Source organism: Elaeis guineensis, chromosome 10 (genome assembly GCF_000442705.2).
Source record: "Elaeis guineensis isolate ETL-2024a chromosome 10, EG11, whole genome shotgun sequence".
In the NCBI taxonomy this organism is placed as follows: Eukaryota; Viridiplantae; Streptophyta; class Magnoliopsida; order Arecales; family Arecaceae; genus Elaeis; species Elaeis guineensis.
This window is the reverse complement of record NC_026002.2, coordinates 21,422,434-21,446,147: the sequence shown is the minus strand read 5'-3', so window position 1 is coordinate 21,446,147 and position 23,714 is coordinate 21,422,434. Positions and strand designations below refer to the sequence as shown.

Here is a 23,714-nt window from a genome sequence, read left to right as displayed (position 1 = left end):
TCACCAATTCGAAGGTATGCTCTCTCGTCCGCTGCTCTTGTTAGTCGCCAATTCTCAGTTGAACTTGATCAAATTCAGGACTTCTTTCCTCTCGGGGCAGTGAATTAGGGTTTCGAAGGATTCAAAACCCCTCCTTGTCGATCACAATTTGTCGAGAAATCTATTCTTTTCGTCAGATTTCTAATTTGGGGGTGTTTTATCTGCAATCCGGGATCGAACTGTGATAAAAAAGATTCGATTTTTATGCGAATTTCGGGGGCCTATTGCCCTGAGCTCTTAGTGTTTTGTATGTGGCTTTAAGGGTGAAGCAATGTCTTCTCCATCTTCCTTTGCCACTCTGGGAAGCGTGAGGCCCAACCCATTAGCCGTCTTCGAGGTCTCTCCCTTGCCCGCGGCCGTTAGGAGAATTCATATCATTTCTAGGGTGAGTTTCGGTGGGGTTGGCAGTGCGCGGCGGTGGTCTCGTGCGCCTGGCCGAGTCTGCAGTTGTCTGGTCACCACCGACTTGATTGAGGAGAAGGGAATTCCAGTTTCTCCAGAATCCACTTTTAGGGGTAGTAGTGGTAGCAGAGAAGATGATGCTGATCTTGTCCTCAAGCCTTCTCCCAAGCCTGCATTGAAGGCCCAGCCGAATGGGCCTGCCGATCCTGTGAACTCAGCATTGTGGTCTCCAGACAAAGTTGGTCGCGATAAGAGGCCAGGGATCACAGAGGAAGACAGAGAGAAAGTGATAGAGTCACTTGGGGAGGTCTTGGAGAAGGCAGAAAATCTTGAGATAGTGAAGCCAGGCAGCTTGGGTGGGAACGAGTTTAGGGGCAATAATAAGTCTAATGGCAGCTCTAGACGTAGTAGACCAGGGAGCACAACTTCATGGACTAGGAAGTCAAAGACATTGAAGAGTGTGTGGCGAAAGGGGAGCCCTGTGGCAAATGTGCAGAAGGTGGTTAAAGAACTTCCAAGGGTTGAGAAAGAGGAAAGGAAAGAGCAGAAAGGTCCTTCTTTAGTGACGGAGGCGAAGAAATCAGGAGCTCTTCCAGTTGCACCTTTGCGACCTCAAGTGCCTTCACCACCCCAGGCTGTTCCAAAGCTACAAGTGAAGCCTGCTGTCGCTCCACCTACACCTCCTGAATCCCCTGTGGTAAAGAAACCTGCTAACATAAAAGACCGCAAACCAATTCTCATAGATAAGTTTGCTTCCAAGAAGGTAGTTGTGGATCCCATTGCAGCGGAAGCATTACTATCCCCTGCAAAACCTGTGAAAGGACCTCTTTCATCAAAGGCCAAAGAAGATCGTCGCAAGAAATCAAGTGCAGCTGGGGGTTTGCGTCGGCGTCTGGTGGATGATGGTGGGATACCTGATGAGGATGCTTCAGAACTTGATGTGCCTATTGCTGGTGTAACAGAGGTGAGGAAAGGTAGGAAATGGCGTAAGGCAAGTCGGAAGGCTGCAAGACTTGAGGCAGCTAAAGCTGCAGCACCTGTTAAAGTAGAGATTCTTGAGGTGGGTGAAGAGGGCATGTTGACTGAGGACCTGGCTTATAACTTAGCAGTCAGTGAAGCAGATATCCTTGGGTATTTATACTCCAAAGGAGTAAAGCCTGATACCGTGCATACTCTGGATAAAGACATGGTCAAGATGATATGCAAGGAATATGATGTGGAAGTAATAGAAATAGATCCGGTAAGAGTGGAAGAGATGGCAAAGAAAAAAGAAATGCTTGATGAGGAGGATTTGGACATGTTGGAAAATAGGCCTCCAGTTATTACAATAATGGGTCATGTTGATCATGGAAAGGTATTATCTTCTGAGCAGTATTGGTTTCTTTTACTTGTTTTTATTTAAGGCAGGATTAAGTCTCAGTATCTAACTTTGTTATAAATTTTGTTTGTTGTATTTTGCATTGGCAGACAACACTGTTGGACTATATTCGTAAGAGCAAGGTAATTCCTAAATCTTTCCTTGGTAGCATGTTTCTAACTTAGTTTACATGTAGTTTCCCACGCATATATTGCAAAGCGTAAAATTTGTACATCATTTTCCATGTTTCTGTTTCTATGGTTTTGTTGAAATGATAAGGTCTGATCATTGGTATATACAGGTGGTAGCCTCTGAGGCAGGTGGAATAACCCAAGGTATTGGGGCGTACAAAGTTCTTGTCCCAGTTGATGGAAAGCCTCAACCCTGTGTCTTTCTTGATACTCCAGGGCATGAGGTATGTGTGATTTTAGTTGCTGTGCCGGCCCATTTAATTTTGGCTGATATCATCTGTCTGCATACAAGTTTTATATTGGTTTGGTTTTCAACACTTGTGAGGTAGAAGTATGTAACTTAAGATTTTAAAGTTTCATCACCTATACATCTTCATCAACATATGATTTATTATTAATAATCTGGATCTTTACAGGCATTTGGTGCTATGAGGGCACGCGGAGCAAGGGTGACTGACATTACCATCATTGTGGTGGCTGTTGATGATGGAGTGCGCCCCCAAACAAATGAGGCAATAGCTCATGCCAAGGCAGCTGGCGTGCCTATTATAATAGCTATAAATAAGGTTTGATAATTAATCTCTGGGGGATTATGTTTCATGTTCAGTACCACGTCTTCACAATTTTTTTTTTCACATCTGGTAGTTTTTGTACCCAGATAGATAAGGATGGAACTAATCCAGAACGTGTTATGCAAGAACTTTCTTCTATTGGCCTTATGCCAGAAGTGTGGGGTGGTGACATCCCAATGGTTCAGGTTGATTCCCTCACGATGTCTTATAAATATTATCATCATCTTTCTGTGATGCTTGAAAACTAGTGAGAGTTGATTTTTAGTTATTACCTAAATCAGATAAGTGCTCTTAAAGGAGTCAATATCGATGAACTATTGGAAACTGTCATGCTTGTTGCTGAGGTATGTGAATTTATCTCAGTTTCTGTTTATGTGCTTCTTCTAGCAATTTGACTTTCTTCATGATCATGTGACCTTATTGATTTTTCTTTGTTGTAAAGCTGCAAGAATTGAAGGCGAATCCTCATAGAAATGCAAAGGGCACTGTCCTTGAGGCAGGTCTTGATAAAACAAAGGGATCCACTGCCACACTGATTGTGCAGAATGGAACCCTTAAAAAGGGTGATGTTGTTGTGTGTGGTGAAGCCTTTGGAAAGGTTAGCTTTCTGAATGAACACTTGCATCTTCTGAGAGAAAAGCAAATGGCAACTTACAGTCCTACATTCCACATAATTTCAAAATTCTGCAGTTTGTGTAGGTCTTGTTTCTGTGTTGACTGATAGACCTGACTGCCCATGCATAAATTCTTTCGAATGTGCAGGTCCGTGCTATGTTTGATGATAGAGGAGGCCGTGTTGACCAAGCTGGACCATCTATTGCTGTGCAGGTTTATTTATTCTCTGCTCAAGTCTACCATTTGCATGCTTCTTTTGATCATCATCAATTGATTTTTAAAATCTTTAAATGCGGAAAATCTCATTGTCGTCTGGTTTGACCATCTTTATGAACATGATGGAACTATCTAGTTTTGGTTTGATTCTTGCATCCTAAACGTCTTCTTCTCTTTGGCACACTTAACTGGAGAATGCATTGCATATAGAGGACATATGTGCAGCCTTCTTTGCACAGAGCCTGTTTGGCACGACATTATAGTATGGCTTGCTGCTTTGGTGCTATTTTCATGAGAGATTGGCAGGTTATTTACACCTGTTATATGTCAAAGTGAAATCAGTCCAACAATTAGTGAACTATTTAAATATAAATTGTAATATATTCCCCCTTTTCAGTCAAGGTCACTGTAAGGCTTGTCAGTCCCTTGCATATGATTTCCAGGCATTTAATTCTTCATGTCAAACTATTATTCAACATAAAATTGTGGATTAATTCCGCTGAGGAATTCAGTTATGCTTTAGTAAATTGAATGGTTAAAATCCTCTCTGCTTCCTCACTAAAAGGGAAAAACAAATTACAAGAAGATTCTTTCATCTCTAGGTTTGGTAGCATTTATTGCTGGTAGATAATTGGCAGAGTAGTTTTCTTTCATCAGAATTTGTGATGTTTCGTGTACTATGTTATACTGATGCAGTTCTAACTTTCTAGTGTTTAAATTTGACATGGATAAGAACTATTGCACATGATAGACCTTTAAAATAACTAAAGAACAGAAGAATTAAAAAAATAAGTTCTATATCTTGATTGTCATATTTTTCTAAAATTGATAGATATTAAGTGATGGTTTATAATTTATATAACAGAAGTTTCCATCCTTGCAGATTTCTCATGCCTATGTGGTACCTTGTTGTTAGCATCATTACTCATTATAGTTTCGCCGTATATAGTGTCGATTGTCAAAGACAAATTGTCCAAACTTATGGATTATTAAAATTGAATCTTTCAGTATGATTGCATTTTTGTAAAGGAAACTATTCATTTCACAGACTGATGATTCGAGGATTTCATGCAGCATAGGTTGCACTGGTTTTCACACTTGAGTCTCCATCTTTTTTTGGCATGGGAGTCTTGGTTTTTTGCTATCAGCTAACTGTGTCTTCCACAGACCAAGAAGCACCAAATGAATGTGTATTTCCCTCTTGATTCTTCATTATCATCAAATGAATCTTAAAAAATGTTGATTGAGTAATTAGTCTTACTCGGAAAATCAGAAGCTTAATCCTGAAGGTACACAGGTAGTTAGTTGTTTTATCAAACTATCAGCTCTCGAGGAAAGAAAAGTCTTCCCCTGCAAATGACTTGTATCAACATTTTTTCCTTCCACAAGTAGTGAATGCATGTCCGCCAGAGATCCGTTATTATAAAACATGTTACTCTGTAACATTTAAGTAGGTGATTAAGCAGATGGAATTGTTTTGATGCATGAGTTTTCAAATATTCTTCAGGTGATGGATACTGGCAGAGATTAGTTATTGTAAAACATACGACTTGGATAAGTAGATGATTAAACAGATGGGACCTTTTTGGTGAGTGAGCTTTCAAATTTTTTTGGGTGATGGAAAGATTGATGATCCGAAAAAAGAATGTGCTGAAATTATTTGGATTATGTGATTTGTGCTTTATTTTTTTTCAAGAGTTTTTACCTTAACACTTTCGATTTTATAATTATCTTGTTTTCTGTTCTCAATTGCTCTAACATTCTTTTTTATATTTTTTGTTCCCTATTATATTCTGCAGGTAATTGGCCTGAGCAGTGTTCCTATTGCTGGTGATGAATTTGAGGTTCTTGACTCCCTTGATATTGCACGTGAAAGGGCAAATGCATGTGCAGAATCACTAAGGGTTGCACGAATATCTGCAAAGGCTGGGGAGGGAAAGGTCACTCTCTCGTCAATTGCTTCTGCAGTTTCGGCTGGAAAACAGTCTGGACTAGATATGCATCAGCTAAACATCATCCTGAAGGTCGATGTTCAGGTATGCTTTGTGAGCATGCATCATGCCTTGCAGTGCTTATTCATCATAATATATTTCTTCATTGTCCATGTATTTGAAGCCAAATTGACATATGGTTCAGCATTCCTGCGATGATCACATATATGTTTTTTTCCAACTGACTTGATAGCACTTCCATTAATCATAGGGTTCAATTGAAGCCATCAGACATGCTCTTCAAGTGCTCCCGCAGGATAATGTTGCTCTGAAGTTCCTCCTCCAAGCACCGGGTGATGTGACTACCAGTGATGTTGATCTGGCTGTTGCCACTGAGGCCATTATATTTGGTTTCAATGTGAAAGCACCGGGTTCAGTTAAGAGCTATGCAGAGAAAAAGCATGTTGAAATTCGTCTTTATAGGGTCATCTATGATTTTATTGGTGACATGCGGAATGCAATGGAAGGACTTTTAGAGCCTGTCGAGGTAGAAACAATGCTATAATTGGATTGGACTTCCTTTCTGATGCACTGGAGTCTATATAGATGGGCATTAATGTTGTTCACTTTGGATATATGATGCAGGAACGAGTTCCTATAGGGTCAGCAGATGTTCGAGCCTCATTTAGCAGTGGCAGTGGACGTGTGGCTGGATGTATGGTCACCGAGGGGAAGGTGGTGCAAGATTGTGGTGTTCGGATTGTTCGAAATGGGAAGACAATTCACATTGGAAATATTGATTCTTTGAGACGAGTGAAAGAAGAGGTGAAAGAGGTATGTTTCTACATCACATATATGGATTACATCTTGAGGTATAATTGGTATATCTTAAAAAGTTCTTAATTGAAATCATGCTTTCAATGATTGTTGAAGTACCTATAACATTTATAACTTTCAGAATTATAATCTCTTTATCAACAATGAGCTCATATATTATAAGTTGGCGAGAATCATGTGTTTGCTGTATAATTTATGATTTAGGGGAAGAAAATAAATAGTAAGGCTGTCTTTTGAATTTGAAATGATGATCATCAATATTTTTTTGAAGAACTTTAGTCTATTAAGGCTCAATTTATTGTTGAATTAGAAAAATGGAAAACTATAGCTATCCTAGAAATCCAAAGAGAAATTGGTTGTTCTAGGGATATGATGGGTTACGATGAAGTATGAACTTGGGTGGAAAAAGATTGGTATAACCTGTTGATACCAATATTCCATGATATCTAGGAAATAGCCTTTATCCTGGCTAATGGTGCATATGGCTATGTCAATCAGAATAGGTAGCCACAATATTGGAGTGCCAAAAGTTGCCTCCTTGACAAAGGATAGCCGTTATTGAACCCCTTATCTGATGTTTATTTAGTTTCCAAATTGACCATTGTTCTTGGGATTCCTTATTTTCTGTGCTTTATTTAGAAAAAGAAAACAGCATTTAACATGAATGCAACAAGATTTCTTATAAATAATGTTGCTTCATTTGCACATCAAGTCTTGACCCAAGAATGAATCATTTCATGGATAGTCCTTGGATGAGTAAAGTTGCAAAGCATTAGTACAGAAAACCAGATAAACTAGAAAGGTCCTTGAGAAGCTGAAGATACAACATTCATGTTCTCTGAATAATTTTCATTAATTATCACTTGTGGCTTTGTTAGTATAAAATCGTTACCCTCTCGTCATTAGGTGGCATGAGTTGGACATGTAGGCCAGAGATCCTTTGACATGCTCTTCTAGTCATAGAATTCTTGTTAGTTGAATGAATCATAATTTAAGAACCCTTTGCTAAATCTATGGTGCTTAGGTATGTTTTATGACACTAAAAAAATTTATTGTTGTGTGATGTTTTTCCTAGACAAGTAGGAAGTCTCCTATCCTTAATCAATTTATAAGCTTCCAATATTGCAGGGCTATGTGATGATATAGAGCTGCCACTAGAATACATGTGTCCTGAACAGAATATCTGAGGTGATAATAGGCTACATCATCCATGATTCTAAGTATACTATTCTTATAGTGGCCATAAAGGGAAAACCAATGTGAGAAATAATATAAAAATGAGAAATGAGAAATTATGATCATGGGAAGTCCTTGATTGTGGAAACAAGAAACTTGCTCATGTAACTATCATGGATATTTTGAAAAATGCATGTTAATACATAAAGAAAAATAATAGCAAAACATAGAGAAATCAATCTCCATCAGTTCTTGCTAGTTTACACGATGTTCACAACATAAAACTTTTAGAGGGCATAACTTTAACATTTGGTATCTATTTTCAGCTTTTTTTTTTCTTTTTTTTAAAGTTGGATAACATTTCAAGATACATGACATGTCAACCCATCATTATGTAGGGATGGGAATATTACCTATTTAACTATTTGATTTAGTCTATTGTGGTCAAGGGTCGAATGGCTCTGATGGCTGAGTCGGCATCTGCTCCCACATGTGTGAGATATTGTCCGCTTCAGCTCTGGCTATCTTTAGGCTTCAGTGAGCCTTGGTCATTTTGAACCTCACAGTTTTACTCTCTAAAAAGCATCTCATAGGGGAGAGAAGGTCTCATTCCATATAAGTCAGAATTTTCTTTAACTCACAACCGATGTGGGATTAAAAGTGCCCTCCTTCCAGAACAGTAGCCCCTCCAGTCAATGGGGACTCTGTGTGCAGAGGTCGGAACCCTTTCTCTAACACCATTCTATTGTGGTCAAGGGTCGGATGGCTGCTCTTCGCTCCTGCATGCGTAAGGTATTGTCCGCTTAGGCTCTGGCCGTCTTTAGACTTTAGTGGGCTCTGGCTTTAGGAGGCCTTGGCCATTTTGAGCCTCATTATTTTGTCCTTTAAAAAACGTCTCACAGGGGAGAGAAGGTCCCATTCCATATAAGCCAGGGTCCCCTTTGAGTCACAACCAATATAGGATTGAAGGTGCCCTCCCGCAACACTGTCCATTGTAGGTTGAGTTAGGTTAGGTTATCCATTTAATAAAATGTTTGAGCTCGGGTCTGGATTCTTAACCCATTTAATAAACAAGTTGGGCTCGGGTTGATAGATTTTTGATCTATCCTATATCCTGTGTGGTTGGCCCAACTGGATTGCAACCCCTGGCGATAAGCTCGTTGAAGCTCAAAATAACCCTAGTTTGGAGCTGTTTAGGGATCTAAGATACTAAATCAACCTTGACCTATTATTTATAGTAAATATTGACCGAAGTATAATTCATAATCCATGTTGAATTGGGTAGTGCAATTGTCACGCCCCCGATCCGAGATTGTGAATCGAGGGTCGCGGCAACCGCCGCATACTCATGAAGAACTCTCTCCATAAGCATGCAAGGCATCTCATCACGATATCAATGCATCACAGCGGAATAAATTCAAGTAATTATTATTCAACTGTAATTCAAGTAATTAAATCAAATGTCTTACATCCAATAAAATTTTTTGCTAAAAATAAAACAATAGATCTAAGTTCAATTGAAGTTGATAACGCTAAATCTCGCCTCTAAAAGCTCTGTCCCAATATTTCTTCCCACGTTCGAAATTAATTATCTGAATCTGAAAAATAGAAAGAAAGGTAATGAGCTAGACAGCCCAGTAAGTAACAAGTATCTCTACCAGATATTTCAGATATTATATAATTTTCAAGAATAATGCTGCAAATAAACATAAGAGTATATTTCATGCTGATTTAATACAAACCAAATATTTTTAAATATTCACATATAATACAATCATAAATCCGATTCGATTCAAAACACTCGTAACTCAACAGCCTTGACTATGACCAACGTTTAACCCCCATTGGCGGGGTCCACATAATACCAGCGCACAACCCCCACTGGCAGGGTCCACAAACACCAGCGCACAACCCCCACTGGCAGGGTCCACTGAGTACCAACGTATAATCCCCATTGGCGGAGCCCACTGAAACATAGTTAGGCTGAGAGCATAAATTCGATCTGTATCAAAACACTTTATACCACAATATATATCATAATCTTTCACTAAATATGTGCATAAATCGATATACCATAACATTTCGAAAGCACTTTTCTTTCAAAACATAATTTCATAAATCATGCATAATTTCAGAGAATAATTATTTATTTTCAGAATAAATATGGAATATCTCGAGAAGATGATTCATTACTTACCTTTCACGGAGCACTGAACGAATAGATCGACTAACTTTTAGTAGATTCTTCCGCGCCTATTATCCAAAATTATATTTTTACATTAATTTAATTCAAAATTAAATCTAACAAATTCCAAAATTAAAATCTCGCTTAAAATCAGACTCGTCTCTAAACTCGATCAGAATCATCAGATGAAGCCTTCCCCTATGCTAATCCTAGAAGGATAACTTTAGAGAGAGAAATCCATCAAGAGAGAGAAAAACAAGCTAGAGAGAGAAAATTCTAGAGAGAGAAAGTTCAATTCCAGAGAGAGAAAGTCAGGGTTTAGACTGAGAGAAGAGAGAGAAACTCTCTCTCTCATCAATTTCAATTTTTTTTATTTATTTATTTATTTATTTGTTCATACATATATATATATATATATTTTTTATTATTATTATTATTTTCTTTTCTTTTCTTTTCTTTTCTTTTTCTTCTTTTCTTTTTCTTCTTTTTTTTTCTTTTTTTTTTCTTTCCTTTTCTTTTTCTCTTTTCCTTCTTTCTCTTTTCTTTTTTTTTTCTTCTTTTTCTTTTCTTCTTTTTCTTCTTTTCTTCTTTTTCTTTTCTTCTTTTTCTTCTTTTCTTCTTTTTTCTTGGTTCTTCCCGTGCCGGAACAGGGGACCGGCGTTCCCTCGACCTTGACCGGCCGTTCGGGCCACGGCCGCCGTGGCGGAGGCCGGCGGCCGACGGGGGCCACTCCCCCGATCACGGAGGAGTGTGGCCGGCGGTCAATTTTGATCGCCGGTGCCGGAAAAGTTCACGGAAAGGAGACCAAAACAGAGGTCCCTTTCTCGACCGGAAATCGGCGACTTTCGTCGCCGGCAGCCGCGCACAAATGCACGGGGAGGAAGGAGAAGAAAGAGGGGAAGAAGAGGGAAACTTACCTTGACCTCCGGTGACCTCGCCGGCGAGCAATCACGGCGAGAATCCGAACAATATCCGCGGCTTCGATTGAGAAAAACGGAGAGAAAGAGAGAGGGAGGAGGCCGATCTTCGGTCTCAAGGGGGAGGGGGTCTTCTTATAGAGGATCCTAGGACTCCGAGGGGTCCTAGGAGTCCGATTTTGCCTGGGTTTCGCCGGAGAAGAAGACTCCCACCAGGAGTCTTCTTTCCGGTTTTACTCTGTTTTTTTTTTTTTTTTTTGGGCTATAACATTCTTCTCCCCTAAAAAGAAATTTCGTCTTCAAAATTTTTCATACCTGTCACCATTGTATTGGAAGCCTGTGGATTCTGTTGAGTAAGCGCATAAACTCTTTCCTGAGTTTTAGAAATCTGTTCGCCACCCTTATGTTGTCCTTCATGAGTTCTTTTGCCAGCTTGATTTTCGGTATTTAGCGGGCAGCTAGCGATTTTATGATCCATCTGACCACATTTGAAACAAGCACCTGTATTCCAATAGCAATCCTTGTCTGCATGATTTTTGCCACATCTTGAGCACGGCTCACCATCAATCTGTTGAGTCTTATTGTCTACTGTTCCTTTATCTGATCTTTTGATGTTTTTATTATTCTGCCCTTGTGTATCATTTGATCTTGCTCTCTTTCTTTGCTTTCTTTCCCTTTCCATGCGTTCTTCATTGACTTCTCTTTCAATTATCAGTGCTTTGTTTACCACATCTGCATAAGTTGTCAATTCATATGGAACCACTTGTTTTCGAATCTCAGTTCTCAGTCCCATCTCAAACTTGTGAACACGTTCTTCCTCACCATCCACTAATCTCGGAACAAATTTTTGCTAACTCTGTAAATTTTGCTTCATATTCAGTCACACTCATACCCTTTTGTTTCAAATAGATAAACTCTTGTTCTTGTCATTCTACGGGGAGGCATGGTAACCTTGTAGTGGTAAAACCTTATTAGATTCATTTATCTATTTGTTAGGATGGGTTTATTATGATGCTCATATTCTAACGTCCCAATATTCCTAATGTTTACCCATCTACACTCATATTATGTCAAATTCTATGTGTCATAACTTATCCACTTATGCTCTGATACCATATTAATTGTCACGCCCCCGATCCGAGATTGTGAATCGAGGGTCGCGGCAACCGCCGCATACTCATGAAGAACTCTCTCCATAAGCATACAAGGCATCTCATCACGATATCAATGCATCACAGCGGAATAAATTCAAGTAATTATTATTCAACTGTAATTCAAGTAATTAAATCAAATGTCTTACATCCAATAAAATTTTTTGCTAAAAATAAAACAATAGATCTAAGTTCAATTGAAGTTGACAACGCTAAATCTCGCCTCTAAAAGCTCTGTCCCAATATTTCTTCCCACGTTCGAAATTAATTATCTGAATCTGAAAAATAGAAAGAAAGGTAATGAGCTAGACAGCCCAGTAAGTAACAAGTATCTCTACCAGATATTTCAGATATTATATAATTTTCAAGAATAATGCTGCAAATAAACATAAGAGCATATTTCATGCTGATTTAATACAAACCAAATATTTTCAAATATTCACATATAATACAATCATAAATCCGATTCGATTCAAAACACTCGTAACTCAACAGCCTTGACTATAACCAACGTTTAACCCCCATTGGTGGGGTCCACATAATACCAGCGCACAACCCCCACTGGCAGGGTTCACAAATACCAGCGCACAACCCCCACTGGCAGAGTCCACAAACACCAGCGCACAACCCCCACTGGCAGGGTCCACTGAGTACCAACGTATAATCCCCATTGGCGGGGCCCACTGAAACATAGTTAGGCTGAGAGCATAAATTCGATCTGTATCAAAACACTTTGTACCACAATATATATCATAATCTTTCACTAAATATGTGCATAAATCGATATACCATAACATTTCGAAAGTACTTTTCTTTCAAAACATAATTTCATAAATCATGCATAATTTCAGAGAATAATTATTTATTTTCAGAATAAATATGGAATATCTCGAGAAGATGATTCATTACTTACCTTTCACGGAGCATTGAATGAATAGATTGACTAACTTTTAGTAGATTCTTCTGCACCTATTATCCAAAATTATATTTTTACATTAATTTAATTCAAAATTAAATCTAACAAATCCCAAAATTAAAATCTCGCTTAAAATCAGACTCGTCTCTAAACTCGATCAGAATCATCAGATGAAGCCTTCCCCTATGCTAATCCTAGAAGGATAACTTTAGAGAAAGAAATCCATCAAGAGAGAGAAAAATAAGCTAGAGAGAGAAAATTTTAGAGAGAGAAAGTAGAGAGAGAAAGTCCAATTCCAGAGAGAGAAAGTCAGGGTTCAGACTGAGAGAAGAGAGAGAAACTCTCTCTCTCATCAATTTCAATTTATTTATTTATTTATTTATTTATTTATTTATTTATTTATTTGTTCATACATATATATATATATAAATATATATATATATATATTTATTATTATTATTATTTTTTCTTTTCTTTTCTTTTCTTTTTCTTCTTTTCTTTTTCTTCTTTTTTTTCTTTTTTTTTTTCTTTCCTTTTCTTTTTCTCTTTTTCTTTCTTTCTCTTTTCTTTTTTTTTCTTCTTTTTCTTTTCTTCTTTTTCTTCTTTTCTTCTTTTTCTTTTCTTCTTTTCTTCTTTTTTCTTGGTTCTTCCCGTGCCGGAACAGGGGACCGGCGTTCCCTCGGCCTTGACCGGCCATTCGGGCCACGGCCGCCGTGGCGGAGGCCGGCGGCCGACGGGGGCCACTCCCCCGATCACGGAGGAGCGTGGCCGGCGGTCAATTTTGATCGCCGGCGCCGGAAAAGTTCACGGAAAGGAGACCAAAACAGAGGTCCCTTTCTCGACCGGAAATCGGCGACTTTCGTCGCCGGCAGCCGCGCACAAATGCACGGGGAGGAAGGAGAAGAAAGAGGGGAAGAAGAGGGAAACTTACCTTGACCTCCGGTGACCTCGCCGGCGAGCAATCACGGCGAGAATCCGAACGATATCCGCGGCTTCGATTGAGAAAAACGGAGAGAAAGAGAGAGGGAGGAGGTCGATCTTCGGTCTCAAGGGGGAGGGGGTCTTCTTATAGAGGATCCTAGGACTCCGAGGGGTCCTAGGAGTCCGATTTTGCCTGGGTTTCGTCGGAGAAGAAGACTCCTACCGGGAGTCTTCTTCCCGGTTTTACTCTGTTTTTTCTTTTTTTTTTTTTTTGGGGCTATAACAGCAATAGAAGGCAAAGTTAATGCCAGACTTGAGATTTAGCTTCTGACCAATTTCAATAATTTTTGTATTTTTTATTGTTAGGAAATTTGTCCTCAGCTAGAGGAGGAATTCAACCCAATTTTGGAATAGTTGACCTCACTAGTATAAATAGAGGTCTTCTATTACATTGGTTTTGAAGAAAGTAAATAAGGTAAAACCCTACTTTCAAGTTTGCTATGAAATTTGTTTTATCTACTTCTTTTGCTCATGTGAGAGATTCGAGTAGAGCAGCTTGAAGGAAGAGATTTGTACTCTCTCTGGTTGGATTAGTCATAAGCAAAATGGGTTTCATACACATTTAAAAATTAAGAGGCCATTTTTATAATATGATTGTTAAATCAATTGTTCATATAAAGGTGATCATATTCCTGATGAATTGATAAGATTCAAGTGATGGTCTTTGGGCAAATTGATAGCTGTGTTTAAACTGTAAACACACATAAAAGAAATAGAATAGTCATACATCTTTAATGTGGCATAAGATTTAATGGCGGAATAGACCAAATGTGAGGAGTTGTGTAGGTGTGCATTTGATGCCACATTAATTGTGCATTGAAAAGATCTTGAATATTTATATAGGACTAAAAAACCTAAATAATAACTTCTATCTAGCTTCTTAGATGGGATCCTGGGTTAGTACAGATGGTATTAGAGCAGAACCGGCCCACGACCCAAGTGTAACTATAGGACACTGCAGCATGAGTCTTTTTTGGGGTGATCATGGGCCAATTGTGGTGTTTGTAATTTGAATTGGTTGGATTTAGACTCTTAGCCTAGAGCGAATGCTGGTGCTTTAATGAGAGGAGGTGAGGACTTTTATGGATATGTGCTTAGTCTCACATTGGTTGGGCAGTGAGAAGATCTTGGGTACTTAGACAGGACCAAGGAATCTAAATAATAATTTTTGGCTAGCCTTTTGGGAGAGGTCCTAGTTTGTTTCACTAGGGATGATTCAAAACATTTCTTGAGTATGAGAGTTTACCAAAATGATATGGGGCTCATGTATGGCAAATTTACTAGGGTCATATTTGGAGTTTAGGGTGTAGTATCAAATGATGATAAGATTCACAGCTGCCTTTGCTGCCTATGTTCTATTATGCATTTTGTTATTTAATAGCAGTGGAAAGTGGATAGAGTGGAAATACATTTGAAGTCTTAAGAAATCACCAAGAACCATTGGAACTCTTGCTAGATTTTTTTTTTTTTTTTTGATGGCTGTCAGTTTACCAGTTTTTCTGAGCATAAGTTTTGGGAGGCATTCGGGAGATTTCAAGTATGTCAGGAGCAGGGTGGATGTAGTGGAGGTACATCTTTGGTGTAGTTTGATTTTTGAATATGAACTTTTTAAGTCAGTCAAAATATGAGAACTTCTGAATGGCTACAAATTTTTGGTATTTACATTCTGTATTGATGTTTGAGGAACAAACCAAAAAGAGATCTTGATGGAAGTTGTTGGCAAAGAAGTGATTTGAAGACATATCAGAGCCGAATGCAAACAAGTCTTGTGATATTGTTTGTTAAACTGACAATCAGCTAGGGTGCACGCACCGAGACAGAGAGAGAGAGAGAGAGAGAGAGAGAGAGAGATTTGATCTTCATGTTCATATTTATTGCTCCAAGGCAGGAAGGAACATGCCTTTGTTCTTGTTAGTGTTGAACCATGTGAAAACATAAGACATTGCAAACCTTGGTGTATACAAGGGAGAAACTTATCAGCCACCTTGCCTAATGATCTCGTGAGTAGAATGGAAAGTAACGGAAATTCACTTTTTGTCTCTAGCATGTGTTTGGCATGGTTGGATAAGATCAATGGAAAGAGAGGCTTCCTAGGTGGTATGACATATAGCTCATTGTTGCAGTCCAATTTCAATGGGTTTTTACTTGAGGAAATTGAGGGAATTGATGGATGTGCTAGGTGGCTTAGATGAGGATAGAAAGGGTAAATAGTGAGATAGATTAGGGTAAAGAGATAATGAAACTTCTAGGACCTGTATATATGCCAAGCAGAGGTTATGTTTTCTTGTTAAGTATGACATGTCAAAACTTCAGGTGTAACTATGAGATCGTGTAGCTTGCAAGTAAAGGGATAGTTGGCTTGGGCAAGGCACATACTAAAACTACATACTCCAAGAGAACTTGAAGAGCTATATTTATCATTATGAGCACTGCCTAGGATTTGAACCTTAGACCTCTTGAAGGGCAAGCTTTTAGGGCTCAGGTGCGGACCGTCTGTCTATCAATCATGCATCTAATGTGTAATATATAGACAAAATGGAGGCTTTGTTTACAGAGCTCTCCATTTGCCATGTAACATTATTAACATAGTTATTTATTTAGATAATAAGTTGGGATTTTATTTAATACATTTTTTATCAAAGTATAACAATATAATATAATTAATAAGAAGTTCATTAGCTAATTAAATTGTATTAAATAAGAAACTTTTCATTAGTACTAGTAAATTAGTATATAAATTTATGACATTATTAAAAATCATATTTGCTTAATGTATGCTAATATTGATGAAAAATATTTTTCATCAGTATTATACCCTGCTTGTATCTTCCTTGGTTATTAGATTACACTGATATTTTATTTATTTTTATTACAATTTTATGATAATGATCTTCCTTAAAAGTGCAAGTAGAACCACTAATGGCCCTGCTATATTGCATTTAAATATCCATTAAATGCAACAGGTTGGATCATAGTCTTATTATTTTATAATAATATATTATTTTACTGTATCAATATTAACAATATTAGTATTAGTATTATTGGTAAAAAAGATACTAATATGAAAGAAAATACCGTATTAAATTTTCATAGTAATATCTGCACTATGATATAGATTTTTGATATACTCAATGGGCTTAATGTGCAATCAATATTCACATGCTGATAGTAATCAATATTAATGCTTAATGAAGTTCAACTTACAAGTTACGAATAGGGCTCTTATTTGATACAACTCCTTATTTGTCAAAGTAATATGTTTTTCTACCAATCGTTACAATGTTGTAATGACACCATGATGATTTTAACAGACCCGCATAATATTTTAAATATAATTTGTTCCGCTACTATATTGCATTTCAATAACAATCTGAAAAAAGTTAGAAAAATCGTACCCTCAAACCTTATTTTGGGTAATAGTTAGCTCTTTATTTTGGATAATAAGTAAAGCTCTTATTTAATACTTTTTTTTATCAAAATATAACAAGATAATATCATTAACAAGAAGCTCATTAATTTATTAAGCCATATTAAACAAAGAACTTTTCATTAATACTACTAAATTATACTGAAATTAATGACATCATGTAACAATCATATTTGCTTTAATATATGCTGATATTAATGAAAAAACTTTTTATTAGTACTATACCCTGCCCATGTCTCGCACAAGTCATTAGATTACACTGATTTTTTATTCATTTCAATTACATTTTTCATATAATAGTTATTTAATTCCTATATGCATATAAACACTGCAGTAACTCTATGTGCCAGTTCTGCGATCAAGAAGTACTTTGAAAATGAACAATTTTGCCAATGAGACTGTTTGTTTGTTTTGTTCTGATCAGCAGGCATTGTTACATTCTCATGTGGCATCCTTCAATAAATACTCCTAGATAGCATTGCATTTTTACTGAGCTGTTTCTATTATTTCTGTACATCAGCTTGTGGGTCTGTTTCGAGCAATCTTTACCTAGCTATCTATTTTTTGGCCCTTACACTAGGTGGGTGCTGGACTAGAATGTGGTGTTGGTGTGAATGGCTTCAATGATTGGGAAGTTGGAGATGTTATTGAGGCTTTTAATACTGTGAAGAAGCAACGAACACTTGAAGAGGCATCAGCTTCGGTGACAGCTGCATTAGTTGGTGCAGGCGTTGAGTTGTGAAACAGGCTATCTGGTGCAGAACATCTGCGGAACAAGTCATTTTTCATGGTAGACCTGAGTGGCGTTGGACTCTTAAGTTCGTAATCTATCCACAGCTTCAAAGTAACATACCTTTTATGGCTATGCTCGCATAGCGTTTGCCACTCTATTTTTGGAAGTGTGGCTCTGCTGCAGCCCATGTTGTATGCTAATGTACATAAAGAATTTCAGCTGTCAGCTTTTCCTTCTATTTTTGGGAGAAGGGGCATTTGTTTAACATTTTGATGATTGGATCACAATTACCGGGAAGACACAATGATAATGAAATCGTTGTCAAAATTTTATCATTAGCATTTGCCATTTTTTTTTCAAACATTTTCTTTGATACATCAGTCATGTCTGTATTGTGATCGTGTGATGGTTATCAGCTGGGTCATCAAATTATACTGAAAGAATAAATTATCTTATTCTACCTAGCGTGGCATGATCTGACACTATGTTCTGTTAAACAAGATGCATGAGCTTGTAAAACTTTTGCTGCTACTTTTATACCACACTTATAAATTCTTCCGTTTTTATACTTACACAATACTTTTTAAGTTTTAACACTATTTGTAATGCTTGTTATGATCCACACATGTTGCCCTCTTTTTTATTTCCCGTTCCTTTCTTGCCCCTTTGGTTTCAAGATTACCTATCATGGCTGTACCACTGAACTAATAATATCTCTTGTGTGTAGCAGCTGCCCAAAATAGCAATGAGGAGCATAGTATACCACTTTTAGGTATATTTTGTTGCAATGGGGTTCCTGGAAATGAACTTGAGCATGTTATATTTAGTTAATGAAATGCTGAGTAACTGGAAGCAGCATTGAGTTGGAATTACAGTAAATTCAATTGCAGCCACTTCATTTAGATAAGATTGTCTTTAATCAATGCATTTACTTACTCTGAACTACTGCAAGTAAATGACCCTAGACTGGCCTGCAACATTTCAGGTAGTTTTTGAAGGTGGAGTCGCCTGAGGTTTTGCAATTACAAATTGACGACATTAATAATCCCAACAATGGATTTTTAGCTGACAAATGTCTTTAATTTCTGGTCTTACTAAACTATTAGGAGTAATTATTTAGGACTGATCAATCATGCAGCTTTCTAACCAAACGCAGCACACGAACACCATCATCTCCTGGTGTCCGCACCGTCATGGCTGGCAAGCATCTGATATTTGTCCTTTCGGGTGAAATTGGTGCACTCGAACCCGATTGCTTGCCCGATCAACTGTTGGATGCCATTTGCAATTTCATAGCTGGATCTTTGATCCCTTGTTATAGTTTCAAGGAAGCACAACTGATAGCAAGGCCTAGGATTCATTAGGAAGAAGAGTGAATCCAACCATTTGTGCCCCCTGACTGTGGTCCCATAGAACATGCTGCCCTCAGCTGTTACGGCGACCGGAATGATGTTATCAGTGATCTCGGCAAACAATGGGCTGAATCGGAGGAGGTATGGCTCCCGGCAGGTGGTCCCCTCTGGGCAGACTGCCAGATCACCATGACTGAGCAGCGATCGCATTGTTGCACCATCCTTGAAGCGGTCCCTGGTCAATCGGACGGTTGGGATTGGAGAAATCACCTCTGAGAATCTACTTAAACTATATGTAACAGCGGTCACCTTTCGTTGGATAGCTGTTGATATCATCACAGGGTCGAGGAGTGTTCGATGATTGCAGACATACAGTGTGCCCCTTCTATTTGGTGTACCCACAGACGTAGGTGTATTGACAGCATGTTGGGCTTTTGGAAACTGGGCCCTAATGCGAAAGCCCGTTACTGCAGAGCCCACTAGGCCCATCTTGTATGGTAGTAGGATACCCACAAGGATCCGGGAAAAGGCCGAAAGAACACCAAGGGGCAGCCAGAGGATCACAGCCAGGAAATCCAATGGTGTGGGATGAGCCACAAGACGACCATCATGGAAGATCAATGGCTTAGGATAATCCTTTCTTCGCAAGGGTGAGGAATTCTCTTCTGGTGGAATCGGGCAGCGTTCCTGATGATTTGCAGACAGATGAAAAGATAAATTTCTCCGTAGATGCGCGACGGGTTAAATATTTAGACAACTTTATTTATAAATAATTCTAATTTCATGTTACTAGATCAAAGTTTAAATAATATATCAAAAACCAATGTAAATATTCAGTGCACTTGCTGATTATATCATACAAGTCATCCAAGAGGTATGTACTGGTTATTTATAATACTGACAATAATTCTGGTAACGATGATATTAAATCTTGACCTAATGAGTACATTGGTCTGTTAACAATGATATTTGGGAGTAGGAGTTTGCTCTCATCAAAATAGTTAGATGCAAGGAAAATTCGCAGTCTTGTTATTGAACCCTATACTTGTATTGTGGCTCATATTCATATGATGTCAGTACATCTAGTTTATAGATCAGTTTGGTATATCAAGACTCAATGCGCTACTCATACTGATTCAATATCGGTATGTTATTTTATGCCCATTATTGGGTGCCTTTCACTGTTACTGAACCTTAGATTGTAAATAGATCAATGTTATGAAATTGTATCCATCCCAATCAGACCGGGTAGACCCATGCCGAACCCAACAACCATTAACTAAAATGAGACTCGCCAAAATCAACTTTTAGGGAGACCTAATCTGACCAAGACCTATCAAGTAATGAGGTGGACGCAAGTCTAGATCTTGTAGCCCAAAAGATAGTTTGCCTGGATTAGGGTCAGGCTGGTCCGGGTTCAACCCACTTGCAAGCCTAGAAGCGGTTCGTTTCCATCCACTAAGGGCTCACAAAACGGAAATTGCAGGAGTAGTGTGAGAAAAACGTTTCCAGCTTCGTGCAGTGAATTTGGTGGTGAGTGGTACTGCGGTCAATCTCGGTCAAGAAGAGGATGAATAATTTTTAGGATGAATATTTCTTACACGATATATGACATAAAATATCAAAATATTCACTCATACCTAGAGTAAAAACAAATTGGTCATCCAATAAAGCCACGACTTTTCGATTAAAAGATTTCTTTGAACATGGTTAGAAACCCTAATTGGAACATGGTTAGAAATCCTACTAGAAAAAATATCAAAAAATCTTAAACAATAGTTAGAATAAAATTTTTATAGCCGATCTAATCATGAAAAAATTATGATCAAGCTCTCATCATCTGCATGTGTCCCCCACCCATAAAAAAAAAAATATTTCTTCTTCTCCACGCCTATTCCCCCTTTCTTCGGCGGCTTCATTCCGACACTTGCCTCTCGGACCCCTGCCCCGACCACCTGCACTCTAGCCCCCCGATGTCCGTACCACCCCGCCCTCCCCCTCCCGACGCCTACACCCAGGCCCCTACAGTTCGCAACTCGACCCCCACCGCGGCCCCGCCCCTCTCCTCTTCTGGCTCTGATGCCACTAACCCCCTCCTCTCCTTCCTTTTTTTTTCCTCTCTCTGCTTCTGCTTTGTCATCTGTGGGATGGGGGACATGTGACAGATGATGATGGTCCGACCATAATTTTTTTCAAGACCGAAATGACTATACAAATTTTATCCCAATAGTTAGTATTGTGTGCAAGGGCGTGCCTATATATATATATATATATATATATATATATAGTATATGATTATTTTTTTTTATTTTTTTGGATAGTTGTGCATATGATTTTATTGTGTAATCAATTTCTGGGAGGGATGAAAATCATGACAACAAGTCGGCAATTAACATGCAAACTCGCCACCAGGCATGTAATTTAATATTTGAGAAATAAGGTGGCACGAGTATTCAAACTCTAAGCCACGGAATACCAACCTGCTGGTCTAAGACCTTTCTGATACCAATCATGCATTGTTGAGAAAGACCTAAAGATAATGAGAAACACTCCGATGTCCACTAAAATTTTTCGAAAATGAATTCTTTGTGAGACTTAAAAAGTTCCATAGGATGCTGTGCAAGCTTCGATGACGTTCATCAAAAGATGAGCGACCGTGTGCTTACACTATATTAAAATATTAAAAAAAAAAAATTCAAAGATATTTGAATAGTTTAGATAAATATCGTATAATCACTTATTTTTTGATGAACGTTTCTGAAATATGCACAGTATTTTTAATATTTTTTGAGTACTGCAGTGGACTCCGCTCCAAATTCTCCATGGTGACTCCACTTATCTACGAATTTAATGAGCTGCACAACCCACTTCTCCTGGATTTCTTGTTAATAGAGTTAAATAAACTTTTGATCATTCGTGTGCATCAAAATCTGTGGCTGAAGGGATGTTCTTGTAGAGTGATGGAGCATGGACCATGCACCAATTCAACAGAAGAAAATCTTCAAGCTACGTAATAAGAAATTTACATTGAGAGAGAGAGAGAGAGAGTACCCTGCACAGCAACATAAATGTCTGATCTCTTAACCCACTGTCCAATCCAACACTGATCACCTCAGCATCCTCCGTGATAGATAGAACTGCATCAAGTCGACGGGCACCTACCATGACTCCTGGTGATGCCACCAGGCCTGCAGAGCAATCTTTGAACATCTTCAGTTCGGTGCCAATCACATGATCCACATCCAAGAACTCCTTCAGGAAGGGCTCAACCATGATCCTGGGGATACAACTAACCACATATTTCTTCCCCTCATAGCTCGAGAAAACCTGATATGCTCTCTGCCTCAGGTCTTCCAAATAAAATCTGGGCAGGGTGGACTTCGCCACAGCCTTCAGATCATCAACCCTAAGACCAGCAGTGGATACAAAGATCATCAGTTGAAGAGCCATCCTCTCAAGGCCGACGAGCTCGAGCAACCATAGGAGAGGGAAGATTAGGAGCAGTGTAAGAGCCCTGATGGGCCCACCAGCTTCAAGAGCAGTAAGCATGAAGTAGGCAAAGAGTCTCCTTGAGATAAGGAGGGCTCCCTCAAATTCGCAGGCAATGCTGCGCCTTTCTTCCCCTCCATGAGAAGCAGTCGCCATGGGAGAAGACATATGCATGTAGGTGTTTGAGAGTTTGGAGAATAGAGTCATAGTAACTGGCTTTGCAGGCATATATTTTATATAGAGGCAGAACGCATGCCTATTGCGAGTAGTTACCAAATGCCTCACAAAAGGCTTGAGCCAAGCCACCCCTGCATGGCTACCGGACGGTAATCTAACATTATAAAGAACAACAAGGCAAACCGTTGGGAAACGTGGTCTAAATGACTGAAACCAAGAAGGCATTAGAAAAATAACCAGTTTATCCATGGAGTTTCCCTTCTCATTCATTCCCCTAGACAATATAATGCTTGTCTAAAACATATGGTATTTGAGTTTGAACGAAATAACCATGGCATGTCTTCTCTGTTAAGGTGGTTCCTGTTGAGCCTCGATCTGGTGGTTTTTAAGAATCACTACACTCTTCCATCCCTTTGTTTCTTTAAAAGTCATGCATGCATGAGTTGTTTTCTGGTTTTGATTGGGCAAAGGCAGCCAGTTTGAGCAGGAGCAATAACTGAAGCCAGTGACAGCATGATCAACAGGTGTTAGACAAGCAAAGCTGGTTTTAATCACATCGGTTTCATACCTAAATTACAAATCATGGATATTGTGACAATAAAACATGTAAATCCTATTTATGAAACAGTCAGAGTCCTGCACAAAATGGACCACGGATCAGAATGTCTTGCGATCGACTTGCTAGGAATTCGCTCTCTCTGTCTCTCTCTTCTATCCTGTATAGAATTTAAAGTGGTTGGCCCGTGGGCGTTAATTAAAGGCTGAGCCGAACCGAGCCAAGCCAAGCCAAGTTAGGTTGTAAGGCCTTCACACCTTCCTTGTGAGAGAGCAACACACCAATTAGGCCACCTGCCACGGTAAAATTCACACTTTAATCTCCTCATCATAAGTAAAGCCTTACTCAAAAAGGGACAGTTTCCAAATGTTGCCGCCCGTGATATGTCTGGCAGCTGCTAATTGACTCCCATCATTTTCCACGTCTTCAGCAATGCAGGATTAAGTCTTCATATCACCAATGGAGGCATGAAGGCGTCCGTAAGTAGGGTGTAA

The 23,714-nt window shown here is 38.7% G+C and overlaps 2 protein-coding genes across 2 annotated transcripts; one reads left to right on the top strand and one right to left on the bottom strand.

Moving 5' to 3' along the window:
• The first annotated feature begins 9 nt into the window (after positions 1 to 9).
• On the top strand, positions 10 to 17,981 carry LOC105059784 (translation initiation factor IF-2, chloroplastic). Its single transcript, XM_010943220.4, has 12 exons — positions 10 to 1,795; positions 1,909 to 1,941; positions 2,100 to 2,213; positions 2,406 to 2,555; positions 2,648 to 2,746; positions 2,843 to 2,905; positions 3,004 to 3,159; positions 3,324 to 3,389; positions 5,192 to 5,428; positions 5,595 to 5,870; positions 5,969 to 6,157; positions 17,494 to 17,981. The coding sequence occupies exons 1-12, from the start codon at positions 311 to 313 to the stop codon at positions 17,653 to 17,655; spliced, it is 3,030 nt and encodes a 1,009-aa protein (XP_010941522.1). The 5' UTR covers positions 10 to 310; the 3' UTR covers positions 17,656 to 17,981.
• Positions 17,982 to 18,639: 658 nt separating this feature from the next.
• On the bottom strand, positions 18,640 to 22,715 carry LOC105059961 (glycerol-3-phosphate acyltransferase RAM2). Its single transcript, XM_010943507.3, has 2 exons — positions 22,050 to 22,715; positions 18,640 to 19,685 (listed from the first exon to the last, which is right to left on the bottom strand). Exons 1-2 carry the CDS (start codon positions 22,713 to 22,715, stop codon positions 18,816 to 18,818), a joined length of 1,536 nt encoding a protein of 511 aa, XP_010941809.3. The 3' UTR covers positions 18,640 to 18,815.
• Positions 22,716 to 23,714: the final 999 nt, after the last annotated feature.